The 23,143-nt window shown below is 44.9% G+C and overlaps 1 protein-coding gene across 6 annotated transcripts in view; it reads right to left on the reverse strand.

The window, feature by feature from the left end:
- The window catches only part of PKIG (cAMP-dependent protein kinase inhibitor gamma), a 100,306-nt gene that overhangs the window by 8,805 nt on the left and 68,358 nt on the right, over positions 1 to 23,143 (reverse strand). For 3 of the 6 annotated variants that reach the window (XM_032604434.1, XM_032604437.1, XM_032604436.1), the window contains 2 exons: positions 18,680 to 18,749; positions 4,951 to 5,108 (listed from right to left, as the gene is read on the reverse strand). In XM_032604434.1, coding sequence (XP_032460325.1) covers positions 4,951 to 4,960 — 10 coding nt within the window. In that variant the 5' untranslated portion in view covers positions 4,961 to 5,108; positions 18,680 to 18,749. The remainder of the gene's footprint in view (positions 1 to 4,950; positions 5,109 to 18,679; positions 18,750 to 23,143) is intronic. The other 3 variants (XM_032604438.1, XM_032604440.1, XM_032604439.1) reach the window with 1 other exon arrangement.

Below are 23,143 nucleotides of genomic sequence, written 5' to 3' on the forward strand. Positions count from 1 at the left end.
AAAAGATACAAATGAACTTATTTATAAAACAGAAACAGACTCACAGATTTAGAGAACGAGCTTATGGTTACCAGGGGGGAAGGGTGGGGAAGAGGAATAGTTAGGGTGTTTGAGATTGACGTGTACACACTGCTATATTTAAAATGGATAGGACTTCCCTGGTGGCACAGTGGTTAAGAATCTGCCTGCCAATGTAGGGGACATGGGTTTGAGCCCTGGTCCAGGAAGATCCCACATGCCATGGAGCAACTAAGCCCGTGTGCCACAACTACTGAGCCTGTGTTCTAGAGCCCGCAAGCCACAACTACTGAGCCTGCGTGCCACAACTACTGAAGCCTGTGCACCTAGAGCCCATGCTCCGCAACAAGAGAAGCCACCGCAATAAGAAGGCCGCACACCGCAACAAAGAGTAGCCCTGGCTTGCTGCAACTAGAGAAAGCCCGCGCGGAGCAACAAAGACCCAACGCAGCCAAAAAAATAATAAATAAATAAAACCTTACTTAAAAAAAAAAAAAACAATTGTGCTGAAAATGGATAACCAACAAGGACCTATTGTACAGCACAGGGAACTCTGCTCAATATTCTCTAACAACCTAACTGGGAAAAGAATCTGAAAAAAACAGATACATGTATATGTATAACTGAATCACTTTGTTGTACACCTAAAACTAACACAACATTGTTAATCAACTATACTCCAATATAAAATAAAAAGTTAAGAAAAAAAACAAAGATGGTGGGTGAAGGAAGGAGGTGGTGACGGACAGACACATTCTAGATGTAATCTGGAGGGTGAATCACCAGGACTTGGTGTTTGGCTGACGGGGAAGTGAGCTTTCTGACATGAATAAGTAGGTGGATGGAGGATGGTTCATGAGATGGGGGATGGATTGGGAGGAAAGACAGGAAATTAGGAGTTACTGCTACAGAGATGGTGGTTAATAGCCCTGCTGGTTGATTTTACAGCTGAGAGAGAAAAGAAGAGAACCACATATATAAAGAAGAGCCATATACATGTAAAAAAGGATTTGTAAGATCATACTATGGTACACTGTATTTTATAGCTTACTGTTTGAAACTCCCTAAAACATGTCATGAAGGTTCCCTCTAGATGATTTTTGTATATGCACCATGATATATTTGATGAGTCCCCTAGAAATGAACATGGAGGCACTTTCCCATTTTCCATCACTATGGACAGCACTAGGTCTTTATGTAAATATTTGTGCCTATGTCTAATTATTTCCTTAGAGTGTATTCCTAGAAGTAGAATTGCTAAGCTAAAGGGAAGGGTGAAATAATATTTAAGACACATTATTTTGATACATTTCCAAGTTGCTTTCCTGAATGACATAATGGTATTTATAATAACAGAAAAAGATGAGGAAATAAAACATAAATTCAGTTCTGTTCCTATTTATATTCCCACCAGCAGCCTGTAAGATTGCCGGTTTATCTGCACCCTTGTCAACAATGGGTATTGCTATTATATATATATATATTTTTAAAAGGCTAATCTGCTAGGGGAATACGAGTATCTCTCTTTGAGCACCTATGATTTCCTGAAGGCAATCAAATCACACAAGTCAGGCCGTGGACTCTGGCCACTTGGCACACCCTGAGTTAGCGAGGGATGGGGGGGTCTAAGCCACTGGCTTGACCAGGAGCTCACAGTCCTCTAGGTGAGATGGGCCCAGCCAATTCCAGTTTTAGACACCCGTAGGTAAATGCCAATGCTCTTTATAGTATGAGGATGTTTACTGCACATCCTAGGTCAGTGATAGGGAAGCTCCCAAATGTCCCTCAAAAGGCTAGGCATTAAACGAATTATAAAATATTCACAAAAAAATACCCTGCACCAGATGGACCTGTACTGATGGCAAAGTGTCTGAGATAAACTGTTAATTGCAAAATGCAGGTTGCAAAACAACACCTTAAAGAAAACCCAGTTTCAACTCATACAACTCAACAACAAAAAAACAACCCAATCAAAAAATGGGCAGAAAACCTAAATAGACATTTCTACAAAGAAGACATACAGATGGCCAATAGGCACGTGAGAAGATGCTCAACGTTGCTAATTATTAGAGAAATGGAAATCAAAACTACAATGAGGTACCACCTCACACCAGTCAGCATGGCTATCATTAAAAAGTCAACAAATAACAAATGCTGGAGAGGGTGTGGAGAAAGGGAACCCTCCTACACTGTTGGTGGGAAAGTAAGTTGGTGCAGCCACTATGGAGAACAGTATGGAGGTTCCTCAGAAAATTAATATGATCCATATGATACAGCAATCCCTCTCCTGTGCATATATCCAGACAAAACTATAATTCAAAAAGATGCATGCACCCTTATGTTCATAGCAACACTATTCACAATAGCCAAGACATGGAAACAACCTAAATGTCCATTGACAGATGAATGGATAAAGAAGATGATACATTTATACAATGGAATACTCCTCATCCATAAAGAATGAAATAATGCCATTTGCAGCAACATGGATGCAACTAGAGATTATCATACTAAGTGAAATAAGTCAGAAGGACAAATACTATATGATATCACTTATATGCAGAATCTAAAATATGACACAAATGAACCTATCTATGAAACAGAAGCATAGAGAACAGACTGGTGGTTGGCAAGGGGGAGGGATGGAGTGGGAGGCTGCGGTTAGCACATGTAAGCTATTATATACAGAATGGATAGACAACAAGGTCCTACTGTATAGCACAGGGAACTATATTCGTTATCCTATGATAAACCATAATGGGAAAGAATATGAAAAAAGAATGTATGTATAACTGAATCACTTTGCTGTACAGCAGAAATTAATACAACATTGTAAGTCTATACTTCAATTGAAAGAAAGAAAGAGACCCAGTTACTATGGGGAAAGACAGCAGATACGAGAAAAAAAACCTTGCCAAGTGTGGTACTTTGTGTCTAAGGGAAACTTTCACTTCTAAGACTAAATTTTTATAATGGTAGTTTTTTGGGTTTTTTTTTGCGGTACGCGGGCCTCTCACTGCTGTGGCCTCTCCCGTTGCGGAGCACAGGCTCTGGACGCGCAGGCTCAGTGGCCACGGCTCACGGGCCCAGCCGCTCCGTGGCATGTGGTATCTTCCCGGACCGGGGCACGAACTCATGTTCCCTGCATCGGCAGGCAGACCCTCAACCACTGCGCCACCAGGGAGGCCCTTATAATGGTAGTTTTTATAAGCCCAAGTTATTGTGCGACGCTTTCAGAAAGTAACTGACATTGGCAGGAAGCAGCTGGAAAGCAGCCAGGGTGGGGCTCAGTAACGAGTGTGTGTGCGTGTGTGCGCGTGCGTGTGCACACACGCGCATTGTGTGAAAAGTGGGGCTAGCCACTATGGAGGGCTGGACCACATCTCCCCACAACACCTAGCTCAGGAGAGACACCTAAAGAATAAACTAGGGGCACTCAAAGATCAGACAGGGGAGACAGGGAGGCGGCCTGTAGTAGACAGAAAAGAACAAGAGACGTGACCTTGTGCTATGAACCTAGCTCTGCCACCAGACCCTGAGCAAGACTGCCCCTCTCTGGGCCTCCGTTTCCAGGTCTGTAAAATAGAATAAAGGCGGGGCCAGAATTTGGTTCAAGGTAGCCCCCCCCAGCTCCAGCAGGGGGCACACCCAGCCTATCTTTCTAAGCTGACTTGAGAGAAAGAAGTTGCCCTGGTTGTGTTTCCGGCTCTTTCTCAGCAAAAAGAACTCTGAACTCTCTGAAGTCCCAGAGGTGGTTCTTCTGTAGGTCACAGAAGTTTCACTTCTACACTCTCCCTCTGCGGAAACTGCTCAAAGCTTGAGAACAGGGCAGTGACCTGTTGCAATAACAGCAGTAACACAGAATAAAAATTATGATGACAGTTCTAACAATAATCGTAAAGGTAACACTTATCAAGTCATCATGTTTTCCATACCTCGCTTACTAAATTGCCACAGCAGCCTCTGAGGTCTGCGAGGTGAGTTTATAACCACGACTTGGGAAGGTCTCAGGCGGACCCATACCTGCCGGTGGGAAGGAGACACTGGGCAGGCCACGCCAGCCCCCGGGCCCCTTCTCCTCAGTCCTTTTCCTCCAACTAGGCCGTTGGCTCCATGAGAACTGGTATTCCTGTCTGGATTTTCACCAGACCAGACTGAAAGGCCTAATCCTGGCAGCTAATAACCATATGCTTCTGGCTGCTCCATCCTCAGATTCTCAACCAGGGCCTGGCAAAGAACAGGTACTAAATAATTACTTGCCAAATTAAACCTGCATCTCTCTGTCTACCTATCTGTCTACCTTCCCTCCATCCCTCTTTCCCTATCTGTGGAAACCATAAAGTGACTCACTCCTTTGGCCAGTGGGAAAGGCCTCTGTCCGCTATAGATGGCTGTGCTGATGTTCTGGTCCAGGATCTCTAGCATCTGACACTGGGGATGGATGGAGTTACAGGCTCCATCTAAAAGGCCAGCTTCCTGCTGGAACTGACACCCTGGGGCTTTGGCTCCTGCCCTCACCTGGCTGACCTTACAGGCTGCCCAGGGTAGGAAGCTGACTTTCCTGGCTTCGAGAGGGAAGCGTACCAAGCTCAAAGGCCAATGCTGCAAAAAACCAACCGTGGCCAGTGTGCTCCGGCTGCCATCCCTATCCCCCCAGAGAAGACCAATTCCAAAGACAGGTCTGGGGGTGGGGTGTGTCTGGGGAGTTCTCTGACACACAGCACAAGCACACGGTTTCGTTTTTCTTCAACATTTGTATTCTTCCCTTACTCTCTGCTCTTAAAGTCAACAGCAAGTGGGGAAATACAAGAAAGAATCCTCAGAGTTGGAAACTGCATCAGAAAACGGTAATTCTCAGACTCTGTTAAGGAGAGTACGAACGCCAGGACCGCTCTGAGGAGTGACTTAACATGATACATCAAGAAATCTCACCTTTTTTCATATCCTTGAGCTTTTAATACTTTCTTCTAAGAACGTAATCCATGTTGTGCATGAGGATAAATGTTCAAAGATGTTCATCACAGTATTACTTGTAATAGTCAAAAACTAAAGACACCAAAATGAGCTCCTAAGTGGGCATGTCGCAGGTCCTAAATGGACAATAGAGAAATATATACATATTTAACTGATTTGTATCTAAATGAAATACCATTCAGGTATTAAAATGTTTGTGAAGTTTTTAAGAGACTGGGAAATAGACTGTTCACACAGATTGTTCACACAGATTGTTAAATGAAGAATCTCAATGATATGATCACATATCAATATTATTTAATTAAATTATGAATAATTTTTAAATTTTCTGTGGTTTTTTTTTCAGTGAAAAAATTCACTTTATTTTTAAATTATTTCATTTTTGAATATGTGTGTGTATGGTATGAAACTCAAGAAGTATGAAAGGAGGGACTTCCCTGGTGGCACAGTGGTTAAGAATCCGCCTGCCAATGCAGGGGACATGGGTTCGAGCCCTGGTCCGGGAAGATCCCACACGCCACGGAGCAACTAAGCCCGTGCGCCACAACTACTGAGCCTGCGCTCTAGAGCCCGCGAGCCACAATGACTGAGCCCGCGTGCCACAACTACTAAGCCCGTGCGCATAGAGCCTGTGCTCCGCAACAAGAGAAGCCACCACAATGAGAACCCTGAGCACCACAACGAAGAGTAGCCCCCGCTCGCCACAACTAGAGAAAGCCCACTCACAGCAACGAAGATCCAACGCAGGCAAAAAAAATATATATATATATGAAAGGAAAAAGAGTAAGAGCTCAGTGGCCTCCTTGGACTCAGACACCTTCCCCCCACCAGGCAAGCACCTTCTTGTGTCCTCCCAAGATAATCCAGGCAACGAACATATTCCCTCCTGCCCTCCCTTCCTTCCTTCTTCTTTTATTTAAAACAAAAGTTGTTTTCCGTCTCGCTTTTTTCACTCAAAAATACTTCCTGGAAACAATTCCAGATCATCCTGAAGCCACTGCAGCACTGATTATATAAAAACTCTAGAAACAAACCCAAAGTCCTTATACTACAAGATAACTTTATTTTTTTAATTGGTTGCGTGGTGTCTGCTGTCTCACTGATTTCTTGAGTGATAAACTTTGGGGTTGTTTCCATAAAAGAATTGCCACATTAAAGGGTATGTAAATTTAAAAAGTTGAATAGAGCCAAATTTCCCCCACAGCGGTTAATTCCCATTGGACACATGTGAGGAGCACCCTGCGGCACCACATTCTCATCAACAGTCTTTCCCCCCGGTCTGAACGGTGAGAACAGTCCCCCGCTGTTTCAGCTTGTACTGCTCCTGTGTGTGCAACTGAGCATCTTTCCACGTGTATTTCCTTTTCTGCGCGTTGTTTATTCAAATCCTTTTGCCCATTTTTCTCTTAGATCGTAGCCCTTCTTCTTATTGATTTGTAGGAGTTATTTATGTATCAATATTAAGACAATTAGTCTTTTGCCTTAAGAGGCGTTACAAGTATTTTTTACTTGTTATTTATTCTCTGACTTTATCGCTGACGTTTCTCCGCATGCACACTTTTTCTGTTCTTGTAGTCAAACTGATCCGTATTTTACTTTTCGGTTTCCTGCTTCTGGATCATACTTGGAAATGTCTTCCCCATTCTGAGATTAGTAAAGAATCCTCTCTTGCTTATTTGTTGTACTTTCATGGCTTTATTTTTCATATGTAAAACTTTGATCTGAAATTTGTCTGCTATGAGGCATGAGTTAGAGATCGACCTTAATTAATTTTTTCCACTTATCTCAAAACCATTTGTGGAATCATCAAACTGAAAGGGCTCCCCGAGCTCATGGAGACAAGCCTCTCATTGATAGCTCGGGAAAGTGAGGTTCAGAAAGGGAGAGGGACTTGCCCAAAGTTCTTGATCCAGGAGTCCGACCTCCTGGTCCAGAGCTCTTCCTCCCACACCTTACTGCACCCCCGGGAGCCCCCAGCAACAGGACAAATCTCTCAGGGGGTGTGCGGTTGGAAGGAGGCATCTAGTGCTGGCGTGCAGCCCGGCGTCCCTGTTTACTAGCTTGGAGACCTTGGACAACTGCCTTCATTTTTCTGGATCCCAGTTTCCTCCTCGGCAACGTGGGGGGTCACAATAACACCTCCTGCTCAGGGGGCCCTTGTGAAGGCAATGGGACAATGTGCTCGGAAAGAGTCTGACAAGATGTGTGGAAAGGAAGAGGCGTGCGATTAATAAGTCATTACTATGGTCCATTCTCACCGGGTGACTTACGAGTAAAACTGTCCTACTGACACTTTCTTTCAGCTTCTTTGTTCTTACTCTGTTTAGTGGTGCATAGAAGGCCAAAACTTACACTTCTTTCTTCTGTGCTTTACGGTGCTGAGTGAACATAAGTTCCACAAAAGTGGCGCCCTGGCTGACATGTGTACTGCTATCCGAAAGGCCTAGCACAGGGTTGAAGCCCAATGAGTATTTAATGAATGACTAAATAATAGAAGATGGTCTAGATTCCAGGGGAGAGCACAGGCTGTGCAGCCCTGCATTATAACAGTGGCCAAGAGGTCTGGCTCAATCTCCTTTTCCCCATCTGAATAATAAGGTTGAAATATGATCTCTAAATCTCTTCCAGTCCAGACATTTCATTCATTCATTCATTCGCTCACTGTTTACTGAGCACTTTTTATATGCCAGGCACTATGCCAGGTATGGGGTACACACTGGAGACTAAAAAGACATTTACAATGTGATAACAGAAAAAGGCACTGGAAATCAAAACTACAATGAGGTATCACCTCACACCAGTCAGCATGGCCATCATCAAAAACCCCACAAATAATAAATGCTGGAGAGGGTGTGGAGAAAAGGGAACCCTCCTACACTGTTGCTAGGAATGTAAGTTGGTGCAGCCACTGTGGAAAACAGTATGGAGGTTCCTCTGAAAACTAAAAACAGAACTACCATATGATCCAGCAATCCCACTCCTGGGCATATATCCAGATAAAACTATAATTCAAAAAGATATATGTACCCTTATGTTCATAGCAGCACTATTCACAATAGCCAAGACATGGAAACAACCTAAGTGTCCACTGACAGATGAATGGATAAAGAAGATGTGGTACATGTATACAACGGAATACTACTCAGCCATAAAAAAGAATGAAATAATGCCATTGGCAGCAACATGGATGAACCCAGAGATTATCATACTAAGAGAAGTAAGTCTGACAGAGAAAAATACCATATGATATCACTTATATGTGGAATCTAAAATAATGATACAAATGAACTTATTTACGAAACAGAAATAGACGCACAGGCACAGAAAACAAACTTATGGTTTCCAAAGGGAAAAGGGGCGGAGGAATACATTTGGGATTAATAGGTACACACTACTATACATAAAATAGATAACCAACTAGGACCTACTGTATAGCACAGGGAACTATATTCAGTATCCTGTAAAATACTATAATGGAAAAGAATCTGAAAAAGAACACACACACATATATAGGTATGACTGAATCATTTTGCTATATACCTGCAATACTGTAATTCAACTATACTTCAATTAAAAAGAGAGAGAGAGAGAGAGAGAGAGCGAGAGAGAGAGAGAGAGAGAGAGAGAGAGAGAGAGGCAGTTGAACGGGTAAAGGAATCTATCATCATGGATTGTGGTGAGTGCCGTGGAAGAAGAGAACAGGTTTCTCTCTGTGTGCACGGTTCAGTTAAGGCTGTATGGTCAGGGAAGGCCTCCTTAAGGATGTGACCTAGGGCTGAGATCTACAGAAAAGCTGGATAGAGGGTGATCCAGGCAGAGTCAACAGCCAATGTGGGTCTAAGTGACCTAACACCTCCTATCTCAGTTTGAGCCCTATGCGATGCTCAAGAGTGATGTCCTGTTACTCTTCCTCATCTTCGGGAGGTTTGGGGGCCTTCCCAGGGTGAGGTATTTGACCCTGAATGCCTGGGAGGAAAAAGAAGAGCCCTTATGTTCAGCTTCCCAGACCCTCAGTGGCCCAGGATCAGAGGCTGCGCTCTTGCAGGTGCTTGCCCTGGGCGCTGTCGGGTTTCCCCACGGGACTCGATCTTCTCCCTTCTGTTTTTATTCTCCCCCCAGCTCTGTAAACTGAAGAGGTCCCAACCTCTGCCAAGAGCTACATGGTCTGTTCCAAGCCTACAGCTTAGTCCTCATCGCTCAGGCAGATTCCATGACAGCACCAAATTGTTTTCCAAATATACCAGAAAGGTCATTTCCTGTTTGGTTTTTTTTTTTCCTTTTTAAAAAATTAAATATTTGCAGACACCATACAAATCAGAAAGCAGACCATTTTGCAATGGACACAGAGCACAGAGTGGAACTTGGTGCCCTGGGACAGGCCTCCCGAGGGGTGGGCAATATGCTTTCTAAGGCTTCTCTGAGGGAAGGAAGGGCCGTGGAAACCTGATGGAAATACCAGGGGCTCCTCAAACTCAGAGGGAAGAGGCTTTTCTCTGTGTTGGGCAGCCAGACCCACAGAGGCACTGAGGCGGGTAAAGAAGTCAGGGCCCCGGACTGAGCACATCCCAGAAGCTGGGAAAGGGCAGGACAGCTGGTCCCGGCTACGTGTGGCCTGCTGGGGACCGGCCCAAGCTCTATCTAGTCCCGTAGGGACACCCCCAGAGCAAAGTCGCCAGAGAGGAACCTGTCTCCTGCCAGGGCAGGACCTGATGCCTGAGAGAGGGGCCCCCCAGTGAGGCTTCCTTTGGAGGCAGTTGGGCAGGGCCTTGGACTCTGCACCCACGGGGCCAGAGACACGCAGCCCTGGGGGCAGGCGGTGTGGAGTCCTGCTTTGGGAGGCCGCCAGGTGGGATGAAAGGGCAGGGTCCCCATGGACGCCCTTCTTCTCAGATCTTCTCAGAGCACTCTCCTCCAGGGCCTGCAGGCCCCACCCCCGCTGCACCTCCTCCAGCCTGTCAGGCCACTTCCTAACCTCCTGCTCGAGGCGCCTCCTCTGTCAGGGGCCCTGGTGACCCCTCCCTCACCACCCCCCCCACCGGGACCAGGCATGCATCCTCTTCTCTATCTGCCCCCTGGGGGGTTCTCACCCTTTGCCTTAATAGTCTGTGTTGATGATTCCCACAGAGCCCCAAGCCTCTCTTAAGAGCTCTAGATGTGCAGCCTAACTGCCTACTTCGCCTTTCCCTTGGACATCTCCCCAGCGTTTCCAACTTCACACGTCCAGTCACAAGCCCGCTCCCCCCAGCCTCCCTGAGCTCAGGGCCGGCACCCGCTGTACAGGCTGCTCAAGCTGGAAACCTGGGGCCATCACTCACGTCCAATCCGTCACCGGGTCCTGTCGTTTCTACTTGCAGAAGAGAGCCTGAACTTGGCCCCTCTCCCCTCCACGTGCACCACCTGGTCGCCATCGTTTCTCAGCTGCACCCCTGGTAGTGTCTCCTCACCACCTCCCTGCTCCCCTCTTGCCCTCGACCCAAGTCTGTATTCTCCACAAGGGCCAGGGTGATGTTTGCACATCAGACACTGGGTCATGTGGTTCCCCTGCTTCATTCAACCTTTGATGCTTTTCTACTCCACATCTGGCAAAATCCAAACTCTACACCAGCCCCTGACATCCTGCACTGATCTGGCCCTGCCTCCTTCTGTGACCTTCTGTCTCATTTCCATTTTCTTCTTGGCCCATTTTGGTCTTTAATTCCTCAACCCAGCTCTTCCTGACCTCAGGGCCTTCATGAGACTGTTTATTCTGCCTGGAACATTCTATGTCACTCTGCTCTTTATAGAGCCTCTTAAGTGGATTCCTGGCCCTGCCTTTTCAAATGGCGTTGCTCCGGGACACTGGCACGAGGGCCCTACAGGTCGCGAGGCCTCCAGAGCCCCTGTGCCCACCGCTACTGCATGTTGACTGAGCACCTGGAGTCTTGCGTGGTGCGGTGACACAGCAAGGGCTTGGGGTCGCTCAGCTTCGGTCCCTAGAGCTGGGCACCTCACTAGCCACAGAGTCCTCGTCTATAAAATGGGGGTGTGACAACTGCCTGGAAAGATGGTTTGGGGGAACAATCAGAGCCAGCATTTACAGCGTCCTGACTGCATGCCGCACTAAGCATCTCTTTTTTTTTATGATTTTTTGGCTGCGTTGGGTCTTCGTTGCTGCGCGAGGGCTTTGTCTAGTTGCGGTGAGCGGGGCCTACTCTTCGTTGCGGTATTCGGGCTTCTCATTGCGGTGGCTTCTCTTGTTGCGGAGCATAGGCTCTAGGCTGCGCGGGCTTCAGTAGTTGCAGCATGTGGGGTCAGTAGTTGTGGCTCGTGGGTTTAACTGCTCCACAGCATGTGGGATCTTCCCAGACCAGGGATCGAACCCGTGTCCCGTGCATCGGTAGGTGGATTCTTAACCACTGTGCCACCAGGGAAGTCCCACTGCTAAGCATCTTTCAGGCTTTACCTCATTTAATTTTACAGCACTTCCCTGAGGTAGAAAGCATTAATCATTTCTGTCCTACAGAGGAGGAAGCTGAGGTATAGAGAGGCTAAGTACTTACCCAAGGTCATATTACCCACTGAGTATGGGGCAGGAGTGAGTCTGTACTATTAGGCCAGGAAGTGTAGAAATGAATTACCATCATGCCTAGCAGGCAGAAAGGGTTTGTTAAAAACTGTCCACTCGGGCTTCCCTGGTGGCACAAGGGTTAAGAATCCACCTGCCAATGCAGAGGACACGGGTTCGAGCCCTGGTCCAGGAAGATCCCACATGCCATGGAGCAACTAAGCCCATGCACCACAACTACTGAGCCTGCACTCTAGAGCCCGCGAGCCACAACTACTGAAGCCCGCGCGCCTAGAGCCCGTGCTCCGCAACAAGAGAAGCCACCGCAGTGAGAAGCCCGTGCACCACAAGGGAGAGTAGCCCCCGCTCGCCGCAACTAGAGAAAGCTGGCGCACAGCAACGAAGACCCAACTCAGCCAAAAATAAATAAAATAAATTTATAAAAAAACAAAAAAACAAAACTGTCCACTCCCTTTTCTCCCCTTTTTTCTCCTCTATCCCCAACCTCATAATAAGGCATTTCTGAAGGAAGAACAAGAAAGCAATAAAGTCCTAAGAAAATATTCTACAATGCTGGCTAAAGCATATACCCAGATGCATTTTACCCAAGCTTAAGCAAAATCCTGTTTAGAATTTCCAGCTATAGTTTTAAAATCTTAAGAATCTCTTCAGTGATGTTGGGTTGATTCTCTGTCTGTCACCAAATTCTAATTTTTCTTATTTAACTTTGAAAAAACAAGTATTTGGGGGTACGCATTTTAAAACCCTCACCCACTCAGCCGCTGTATCTCCCCCTGTGGCTGGGCAGTGTTAGCACTTCACGTAGGGCTGGGGGCTGGGCATTTGGGACAGTGATACAAACTCTTCAATCCGTGAAAGTCTGTGCTTCTATGGAGGTGTCTGGAAAGAGGCAGAATACTCCAACAGAATTACTGCTTGAGGACCAGGCTTACTGAGTCTCCCCAGGTCTTCTGTTGTTTACACATTACCTAAACTTGGTGAGGGCTCAGCTAAAATGCAAGGTTCCCAGAGAAAGGCAGTCCCTGTCATAATGTGGACGGAGGGCTGGAGAAGGGAAAGTGAGATCACTTCCAAGCAGGCTGGCCAAAGGTCCAGGGTCTGGACTGAGCTCCAGCTCTGCCGATGCCAGGCCAGGTGGCTCTGGGCAAGGTCCTTCCCCCTCAGACCTCGGGGGTCTCAAGTGTAGAATGAAGAGGTAAGCTGGGCATCTCTGTGATGTTTTTGAAACACATCTGCAAAGTCTTTGACATTCCTCCTATCAAGAGGTGAAGTGTAATTTGTATCCTCTTGAATGAGCTGGCCATAGCGACTTACTTCTAACTAACAGACTGCAACAGACATGACTTCCAAGATGGAGTTAGAAAAGGTGTCACAGCTTCTACCTGGCTCTCCCTCGGGACACTTGTCTTTGGAGCTGTGAGCTGCATGTAGGATACCTGAGGCTGCCATTCTTTGAGAAAGCCCAAACCAGCCCCGTGAAGTGACCACATGGAAAGGTCCTGAGACGGCATGGAGAGAGATGCAGCAGGCAGCCCCTAGCTGCGCTGGTCCCTAGCTGTTCCAGCACATGCCACTACCTGCAATTGCGTGGGAGATCCAAGCCAGAATTGTCCAACTGGGCTGTCCCCAAATTCCTGACCCACAGCAAAAAGCACGAAAAATAATACATTACTGCTGTTGTTTTAAACCACTAAGTATTGGGGGTGATGTGTTATGCGGCAGTGGGTAAACAGAGTGATCTCTAATGTTACTTCCAGCTCGGGGTCCCTCTACAGTTCCTCTAGAAGTCTATGTGCCCCAAAGCCACTGGGGAGAATGAAAAGAAGCAAGATATTATCTCTGTAATATCAATTCATTCATCCATTCATGCATGAACTTTTACTGATTACTCAGCGTGTACCAGGCTTGGGACTAGATGCTACAGATACAAAAACAGTGAGACAGCAGGGGCCCTTGAGGGACATTCAAGGTCTAGTTAGGGAGGTCGACCCAAACACGCATAATTCTTAACCAAGCATTGGGGGCAGGGGCGCACATATCAGAATTCTGGAATCACTGGGGAACAGCTTCAAACTATACCCCTTGCCTCCTTCAGGAATCCTAATAATGCCAGGCGGGGAACGCGGTATGTGCTTACTAGCCAATATCACTGCGCTTGTCAGCCTCTGTTACCGATGGAAGATTGTCATGGCCCACACATGTAATGAGAGCACAAAGAGTTTAGGGACCACTGCTGTATATGAATCTTTTAAAACTTTAAGGATCTTTAAAAAGCTTGGTCATTAAGGGCTGTAACAATAAGACGTACAAGGCAGAGCGGGGCTCAGGAGTCCAGGCACTAACTTTAAGGAAATGACTCCCTCTCCTCCTTCATATTTATTGCTCACTGGGCACTGGGGATTCAGCAACGAATAAAACAGACCCTCTGCCCTCATGAAGCTCGAATTCTATTGGAGCGACCCATACTAACGAACAAGAGGGACACGGGTGCAGGGACCTGAAGCGGGGAGAGCAGGCAGATACCTGGGAAAGGGGGCCAGGCAGAGGGGACAGCAGGCAAGAGGCGGGGCCTGCCTGGTGTCCAGAAAGAGGGCAAGGAGGCCACAGGGCTGGGGTGCAGCAAGTGGGGAGAGATAAGGCTGACGGTGGCCGGGACCTTCCTGGGTCCTGGAGGACAAGAGTTGACTCGGAGTTTTGCTCTGATTTGACTTTACCCTTTCTGTGGCATTTCCAAATGAATACTGTAACGCTCTCCTTCCACGCCAGTTCTCAGAGCCTCCCTCTAGTGCAGGGGGAGTTAGGCCTGGGGGCAGTAAGGGCGTCTCTAGTTGGGGCCCTCCCGTCTTAAACCAAAGGAGAAACAAAGTTCGCCTCCCATTCCTCCTGCCGCCGGACAGAAGCAGAGCCCACAATCCACACAACACAACACAGAAGATTACTAATGAAGTAAGAGCCTCCCTTGGAACCGGGAAGAACAACATGTCTGCGAGCCGGGAACCATCCGACTGGAGCAGAGAGTAGAGTCTCCTGTGCCTTCGGCCCACGTAACCACAGTCTGCGCTGGATTCTAGCCCCTCGGTTTAGTATTCCAGCCCTCTGCCCCCTACCTCGAGGCGCTGGGTCTTCAAGGGACGGCCAGCCCCCAGGCCGAGTGTCCTCTTCCCTGACCCAGCAGAAAAGATAAGGGCTCCCTGCTTTGCCACCATACAGGTGCTGATACACTTGTCCCATACCTGCCCTCCCAACTGGTTCTAGAAGGATAGGCACCCTGACTCTCTTGTCACTGTATCCCCAGCAAACAGCACAGTTCATGATGCGTGGAAGATGCACAGCAAATATATCCATATGAATGCGTTAATGAACAAACAAAATACGAACTGAAGAACATTTGCACTCTCAAGCCAGTGAGGAAAACCACCATACGAGCGCTGGCTCCTGACCAAACAAACAACGATAAGAATAAAATAAAAACGGCTACCAATTATGGGTGTGTATGCTATGCATCAGATATGGTAAGAAATGCTTTCCATGTCATCCTATTTTCGCTTCCCTGTAGCCCTGCACAATTAGATCCCTTTTAAACACAGCGAAGATGTACCGGAGCCCCCGACTCACACCCAGGCCTGGCTGGCTCCTAGGCCCGAGGCCTCAAAGGCGGAGCCTCTCTTTGGCTCAGGAAAGCAGAGGATGTGGGAGCCGAGGACAAAGCGAGCTTAAAGGGGCGAAAGTGGCAGGAGGGTCTGACTGGGAGGAGAAAGGGAGGTTCTCCTTGGTCTTCATTTATACCTGTCTCCACCTGGTCGCCTGACCTGCTAGGGTTCTGCTCCAGCTCTGAGAATCACAGAATGCTCCTTCACTCCTTCAGTCATTCATTCAACACTTACTAAGTACAGACTCTTCCCAGCACTGGTACTGAAGGTACTTTGGGAGGCACTGCATTATTTAACCCTCATAATGGACAGCCCGTGGCTCAGAGAAGTTGCGGGGATCACCCCAGGTCCTCTAAGCAGTCAGTGACCAAATCAGGCCTTGAACCTGGCTTTCCTCATCCCCGACTCCTCGCACATTCTTCAGGATGGGTGCATTCTGGGGACGGCTCTGTCTCGATGTGGATGATACTGCATCTGTCTCATCCCCATCAGAGAACTGTTCTGTTACCAAACTCCCTGCCCCCCTGGCTTGTCTCAGTGCAAATGGCTCTGCCCACCTGGGCCTAATGAGGCCACGCACCGTACTAGTAAGGAGAAGGAGCTTTCAGAATGACTGCCTGAGCACCCACCACAGTGCCAGGTGCAGAGCGCCTAATAAATGTTTTCAAAAAGGACGAATAAATGAATGAGTCAGGAGAGACACACAGCGGATCTGCTAAAGGGACAAGAGTTCAAGACAGCGCGTGGCTGTGCATCCTCTGAGTGTCTGATGGGATCCTGCCCTGAACTGCAGAGTGACGGGCAACTAGGTGAGTGCCCTTCACTTTGACAGCTAGAGCCAGGCAGACACAGAAGCAAGCCAGGGATTCCAATGGCAGAAGAAAGATCCTATGCTGAACCACCACTGGTTCTGCCACCAACGGAGAAATGCGGCCCCACGAACCCATCGCTGTTTTACAGCCACTCGCTGAGAAGAGCCCGTTTGACAGGTGACGTTGACAAGTGGAAATTACTCAGAAACAAACTTGTCTCTTGCCTATGTCAACCCTAAATTTGGGCATATCATAGACATGCTTGTAGCTTCTTAGCTAATAAAGCCATTTATAAAATACATTAGAGTCAAATTTCATTTGTCTAATTATTCCTCCGGGAATGACTCACACCAGATCACCAAGATTCCCACGCTGTTACTCCTTTAAGTATCAAAACCTTATGTGGAGACAGAAAGCAGATTAGTGGTTGCCTAGGACTGGGGAGGGTTGGGGGCTTGGGAGGGTGATGAGTTAAGGGTGTGGGGTTTCTTTTGGGGGGAATGAAAATGTTCTAAAACTGATTATGGTGATAGATTCACAACTCTGTGAATATACCGAAGGCCAACGAACTGTAGACTTTAAATGGGTGAATTGTGTGGCATGTGAATTATATTTCAATAAAGCTTATCTGAATTACAAAGGGGAGAAATTCTTCCCAGGTATTGCACTAACGTATTAGCGTATTACCCACTAACCTTTTCTTAATGATTTAAGATCAGTGCTGTGTGCATAGTTTTTCATATGTGGTGTAACATGGCAATGTTCTTAGTATTATTATAAGATACAGGGCGGTTTGCCCTACACTAAACAGCCCCATATTTTTTCTGCTTTATTTTTCTAAAAATGCCCTTTACTTTCACCATAAAGCTTGGTGGTTAAGCTCATGTGCTTGGGTCACGTATTACTTACTGACTTATTGGCTGTGTGGTCTCTGGTGAGTTACAAAAAAAAAAAAAAAAATCTCTCTGTGCCTCAGTTTCTCCATATGTAAAATAACAGTTCCAACCTCCGTGGAAAGTTGTAAGGATCAAATAAGATAAGGTGTACAAAGTATCTGACGCTGTTCTTGGCAGTGGTAAGCCAGACTGAAATTTAGCTATCAACACTATTCCCACTGCCGTCAGTGTAGCTGCCGCAGCAGCCCTTCCGAGCTGCAGACTCGGAAACCAGAAAACCTGCACAGTGTGCTCAGTGAGATGAAACAGGGGCTGGGGGTACAATTCCATGACAGGACTTTGGGACATCCCATCAGATGGCTCCGAGCTTCAGCGATATTAGCTAATTTGTCCCAGTTAAACCCTAAACAGAAAAACCTAGAGGCTTGGTGAGGTCGCCCAAGATAGCCTGGGAGGCTGCTGCCCAAGGGTACGCAGTGCCCCACACCACTTGAGGCTCTCTCGAGACCAATGATTCTTCCAATTCAGAGGTCACAGACACACTTGAGAATCTGAGGAAAGCTACAGACGTTTTGCCTAGAAAAGTACATGTGTGTGTATGCATTCAAAACTGTACCCATGTTTACAGGGAAATCTTGAACCCCAGAAGCCTGTTTAAAAACCCAGGCTCTAAACTTCAAGGTTCAGTGGCTGGGACCCAATGCTCCCACAGCAACTGGAATAGAAGGTCCTCTGATCTTGGCCAGATAAACAGTCCTGGGAGCTGACTGCCGCATCCTAGTCACTGCAAATATATGCATCCAGGGGATTCCCAGCAGCACTGAGTCAGAACAGGACACAAACCTGGTGGCTCAGGAAGCTACTGTAGGGCAAGGCCCAGGGCAGTTGCCCTGGGTCTGGGGAGTTCCAGACCCAGGGCAACTGCCTTCCAGATAAGATTCTTGCTCTGCCAACAGAGAAGAGGAATCTTAGGAGAGGTGGTAGAGGCAGGCCAGGCCATGAGAGGGAATTCAAAGGAGCTGGAAACCCCCCAAATTCCCAGGACTACTAGGACTTGGACAGAGTACTAAAGGCTAGAGATTCTGCCCTAATGCAAGATGATGGAGCTGGAAAGGGGTAGGCGAGCTGGGGGCAAGGGAGGTGGGTGGACCACGGGTCAGAAGATGTTAGAAAATGTTTGGATACCATAAAAATATGAACACTAACCCAAGGTGGCCACACTTCCAGGCAGGCCATTCTATGTTGTATGAACTGCATTTTTCTTACAACTGGAACAGACCTGCACCTTCTCCTCATCAGATCACTGGGCTGTACTTGTTTCTATGCGCTGGGTTTTGCCTGCTTTTGCTCCTGTATCACAGTATTAAAATTCCCCAAATGTGCCCTAGTCTTTATGAAAATACCTTTATAACAAACCATTGGTGGACAGGAAAGTTGGCATCATGACTAGGTTTGCTAATAACTCCTGTGAATGATTCCATCTGCTTAAGTAGATGGCTGAAGAAACCCATTCTCTTTTAAGCCACCAGAAGTAAATTGTCTTTCTTTTGCTATAGAGAAACTATGTAAATGGAATCATGACTGAAATTGCAGAGTGATGTTATATAACTTCTGAAAAGGGCCATCCTGCCTTCTTCATGGGGCCCACATTCCTCTCCAATTTCATTTGGAATCTATTTCTTTTCCCTCTTCAAATGGAAATAAAGGTATTTAGGTAAACATTTGTGATGCTACAGTAGTGGTATGAACAATGTGACTACCCACCTGGTTTAGTTTCTTTTTCCAGCTCGCATCTCTTCAGATTTTCCACTGTTGAGTAATCAATATGGAAATTCTAAGGAACCAGAAGAAAAACAAAAATTAGAGCCAGACGTACTCTAGGGTTGTAAACTTAAACAGTCTTTTAGGAATACAAGTTAACAACATCTATTAACATATTAACTGCACACATCCTTTGGATCAGTCAGATATCTAGGAATTTATACTATAAATATGCTCACATAAGTAAAAGAATGTTCAGTAAAACATATTGTGTAAAAGTAAAAAAAAAAAAATAAGAGAGGAAACAACTTAAATGTCTGTTAATAGGAAAAGAGTTAAATTATGGTGTATCAATATGATGAGAAACTACACAGCCATTAGAAAGAATGAGGGAGATTTTGTCATACTGACATGGGAAAATGTACATGCTCTGTTGTTAAAAAGTAGTGTAAAATTGTATATATTATTGCTTTTTTTAAAAAAAATGACCATGATTGTTTATGCTTAGAAAAATGTACACCGTTTGTGTATATACAAAATTTTTGAACCTACATAGAAAAAAGCAAACAGCAAACTATGAACAGCAGCTGTCTTTGGGACTCAGAAAAAGGAATGAAAGACTTTCACTTTTTTTTTTTTTTTTTTTTTTTAGACTTTCACTTTTTACATTAACTATTTCTGTTTTAGTTGAAAACTTTTACAGAGGCATACATAACTTCCATATAATCATTATACATGCTATCTAAAATTCTAAAATATCAAGAGTAGGGGCAGGGCTTTCCTAGTGGTGCAGTGGTCAAGAATCATCCTGCCAGTGCAGGGGACACAGGTTTGAGCCCTGGTCCGGGAAGATCCCACATGCCATGGAGCAACTAAGCCCATGCGCCACAAGTACTGAGCCTGCGCTCTACAGCCCGCGAGCCACAACTACTGAAGCCCGCATGCCTAGAGCCCGTGCTCCGCAACAAGAGAAGCCACCGCAGTGAGAAGCCCGCACACCGCAACAAAGAGTAGCTCCTGCTCACTTGCAACTAGAGAAAGCCAGCGCGCAGCAAGGAAGACCCAACGCAGCCAAAAATAAATAAAATAAATAAATTAACTAAAAAAAAAAAAGAGTGGGGGCAAAAGACATTTTCAGACAAAGACTGACTGAGCAAGTTTACCATTGACAAACTCCAAAAACATTCTCCAACAGAAGAGAAATTGAACACAGAAAATAAGTGAGATTTTAGAATCAACAGTGAGCAAAATTAGTTAAGTATATTGGTAAATTTAAAGAAGTACTGATTGAGTGAAACAGAACTAAATGAGGAGGTAAAAACGTATTTGATAATATTGACAATATTACATGTTTGACAATAATAACATTGAAGATGGAAGAGAAATCAGAGTTAAATGTCGTAAGGTTTTTGATTATTCAGGGCAAACACAGAAATACTGTTTAATTTTAGATAATACATCCATGATGCATATAGAAATTCTAAAGGTAAAAGCAACAAAATATAGAAAAAGAATGCATAAGTTGCAAGCCAGTTAGCATGCTCCTGGGTAGAAAAGCCTAATTATCCAAAAATGCCATCCTTCTCAAGTGACTACATAATTCTAATTAAATTCCAATAAGAATTACCAATAGGTTTTTTTGGATGGGTGAATAAAAAAAATTACTTTAGAGTTCATATGGAATAATAAGTACTCAAGAAAATTAGCCAAGAAATAGTAAAGATAATTATAAAAAATAAATAGGGGATCTGTCTTACAAGAAAAGCTTACTATAAAGACATTATAATAAAAAGATATAGTATTAACATAAGAATAGACAAGCTGTGGATTAGAATAGCAAGTTCAGAAACAGATACGATAAAGGAAATTATTTATGACAAAGATGGGTTTCAACACAAAATAGAAAAGATGGCTAATTTAATAAATGGTGCTGGCCATCTAGAAAAAGGCTTGATCACTACCTCTTGCTATGTATAAACATAAATTCCAAAGGGATTAAACATTCAGGATTAAATTAATTAAAACCATAAAAGTATTAGAAAAACATTTAGGAAAATATTTATGTAACTTTGAGGTGGGGAAGTTATTCCTAAACAAGGCAAGAAATCCAGACACTATGAAGAAAAATACAGAAACAAATTAATAAACATATAACAGATTAGGAAAAATATTTGTAACACATATGGAATCCTTAATACATAAACACATAAAGAGCTCCTACTACTTGTTGAGAAAAAGGCAAATAATTCATAAGAAAAATGTGCAAAGGAAATTCATAGAAGAGGAAAATTAAATGGTCAATTAACACGAAACAATGTTGAGTTTCACTAGCAGTAAAGAATATACAAAAATAAAACACCATTTTCCCATCAGCTTGGTCAGAAATAAAACAATAGAGATGGAAGGAAGGAGAGATGGAGGAAAGAAGAGAGAATATCTAATACTGGTAAAGACTTAGGGAAATGGAAGTACTCACATATTGCTGGGGAGAATGTAAATTATAAGAACACTTTGTAAAGTAGGACAGTTTTATCTATTAAAATGTCAAGTACGTATACCCTTTAACCCAGCAATACTATTTTTGAAAATATAATCTATAAAAACAAAAGGACCAGTGAAGAAAGATATGTACATATAGATATTTAACGCAACAACAGTTTTCGTAAAAAAAATGGTAATAACTCGAGTATCTGCCAAAGGAGAAATGGTTGAATATACCGTGGTACCTCTAGATCTACAGCCCTGAAGTTATTTAAGAGTGAATCAAATTTGTACCTACCCATGATGTATTATTTAGTGGGAAAAATAAACTGCAAAATAATAAAGTACAATTCCACTTGTGACAAAACATAAAAACCACATACATACACAAAGTATCCATTCACGTAGGAGCCCGGAGAAAGGTACGGAAAGATATGCACCAAACTGATTACAATGGTTATCTCAGAAGGACGGAAATGGGGAGCAGGGAGAGGGGAGAGATCACAAACTTTTTCTTTATACATCTTCAAATTGTCTAGCTACAACAAGCATATGCATCACTTTAGGAAACACTAATGAAGAAAACAAAAACAACAACAAACTAATGAGAGCAGAGAAAGCATGCTGGTAAACTGTGTCACACACTACCCATTTATCTACATGGGACAGTTAACTGCGCTTACTGTCACTTTCTCTTTTGGTCAAATAGAACAGGTCTTCCAACCTATCATTTTAATAGCTGGAAGACACATTTTTTTAAAAAGCTTCATGAAAGGGAAAAAAGAGTGCACTTTATTTCCTAAGCATTTATGTCACTTTTTAAGGGGATTTTTTTTTTTTTTTTTTTACTTAAATAAAAATGCTCCCCTTTAAAAATCCAAAAGCAAGCCTAAAGCTTTGGCTTGAAACTGCCCTGCTTAGGTGGTGTGTGGGCCGCTTCTACACTGTTGACTGTTTTTCGTGGCTCTGTGCCCGTAATTGCCTTTCTCCCCAAACCCAATTAAATATACACCCGGGCATCTATGTTTGCCCGGAACCAAAGTCCAGTAAACCGCAGCATCTCTGCTCACAAGGCTCTCTTGGCCTCCAAGCAGATGCTCTGGCTTCTATATCAAATGGGTCCTGGAATCCAGAGAAGTGAAATGGATTGTTTTGTAACCCATTCTGTTGGAAGGAGAAAGGAAGGAAATGGTTTATCCCAGTGGATGAAATGAAAGAGAAAAGAGGAACAGCATTCACAACAAGCTCTTGAAGGAGAGCCACCTATGCTGAATCTGCCATTTCGGGGTTGCCTGGAAGGTACGCTCTGCCCTTTCCTGGTGGCATGCTTCACTTTCAACTCTTATTTCACTGATAAGAAATCTTTCACTGAAATAATAATGATAGCTCATATGTCTACAGCACTTCATATTTTACAAAGCAGTTTAAGATACTTATTCGATCTTCACAATGACCCTGGGATCAGATCAGCATCATTCCCATTGACAGATGAAAATGAGGCCCAGAGAAGTTAAGGATCCTTTAAGGTCACACAGCAAGTTGGTAACAGAGCAGCAGTACAAACTCAGGTCTCCAAACCCAAGTCCAGCGGGGAGCTCACATTTGAAATCAGAAAGGGGAACTATAGGCAAGCCAATGAATAGACATTGGCCCTTGGGGGTAACAGATTTTTCCTGCCCCTTATGAAAAAATTACAGACTAGGAGGACTATTCTATGCCAACTCAGAGAGAAATTTTGCTCAAATACTGGTATACAGCTGCTGAATAAGGGAAGGAAAATCCCCTGCATCACCAGGCCCCTCCATCATTTTCCTAACCTTCCCCTGATCCTAAACTTCACCCTCTTCTCTCTTCCTTTCCCCTCTAGGCTTTAGCCACACTGCCTCCTTTCACTTTCCCCAACATTCCACAGGCTTTCCTGCCTTGCGCCTTTCACCTGTGTACCTCTCCCTACCTGGAGTATTCTTTCCCACCCCCAGCACCCCC

The sequence above is a fragment of the Phocoena sinus genome, chromosome 15, assembly GCF_008692025.1.
Source record: "Phocoena sinus isolate mPhoSin1 chromosome 15, mPhoSin1.pri, whole genome shotgun sequence".
Lineage (NCBI taxonomy): Eukaryota > Metazoa > Chordata > Mammalia > Artiodactyla > Phocoenidae > Phocoena > Phocoena sinus.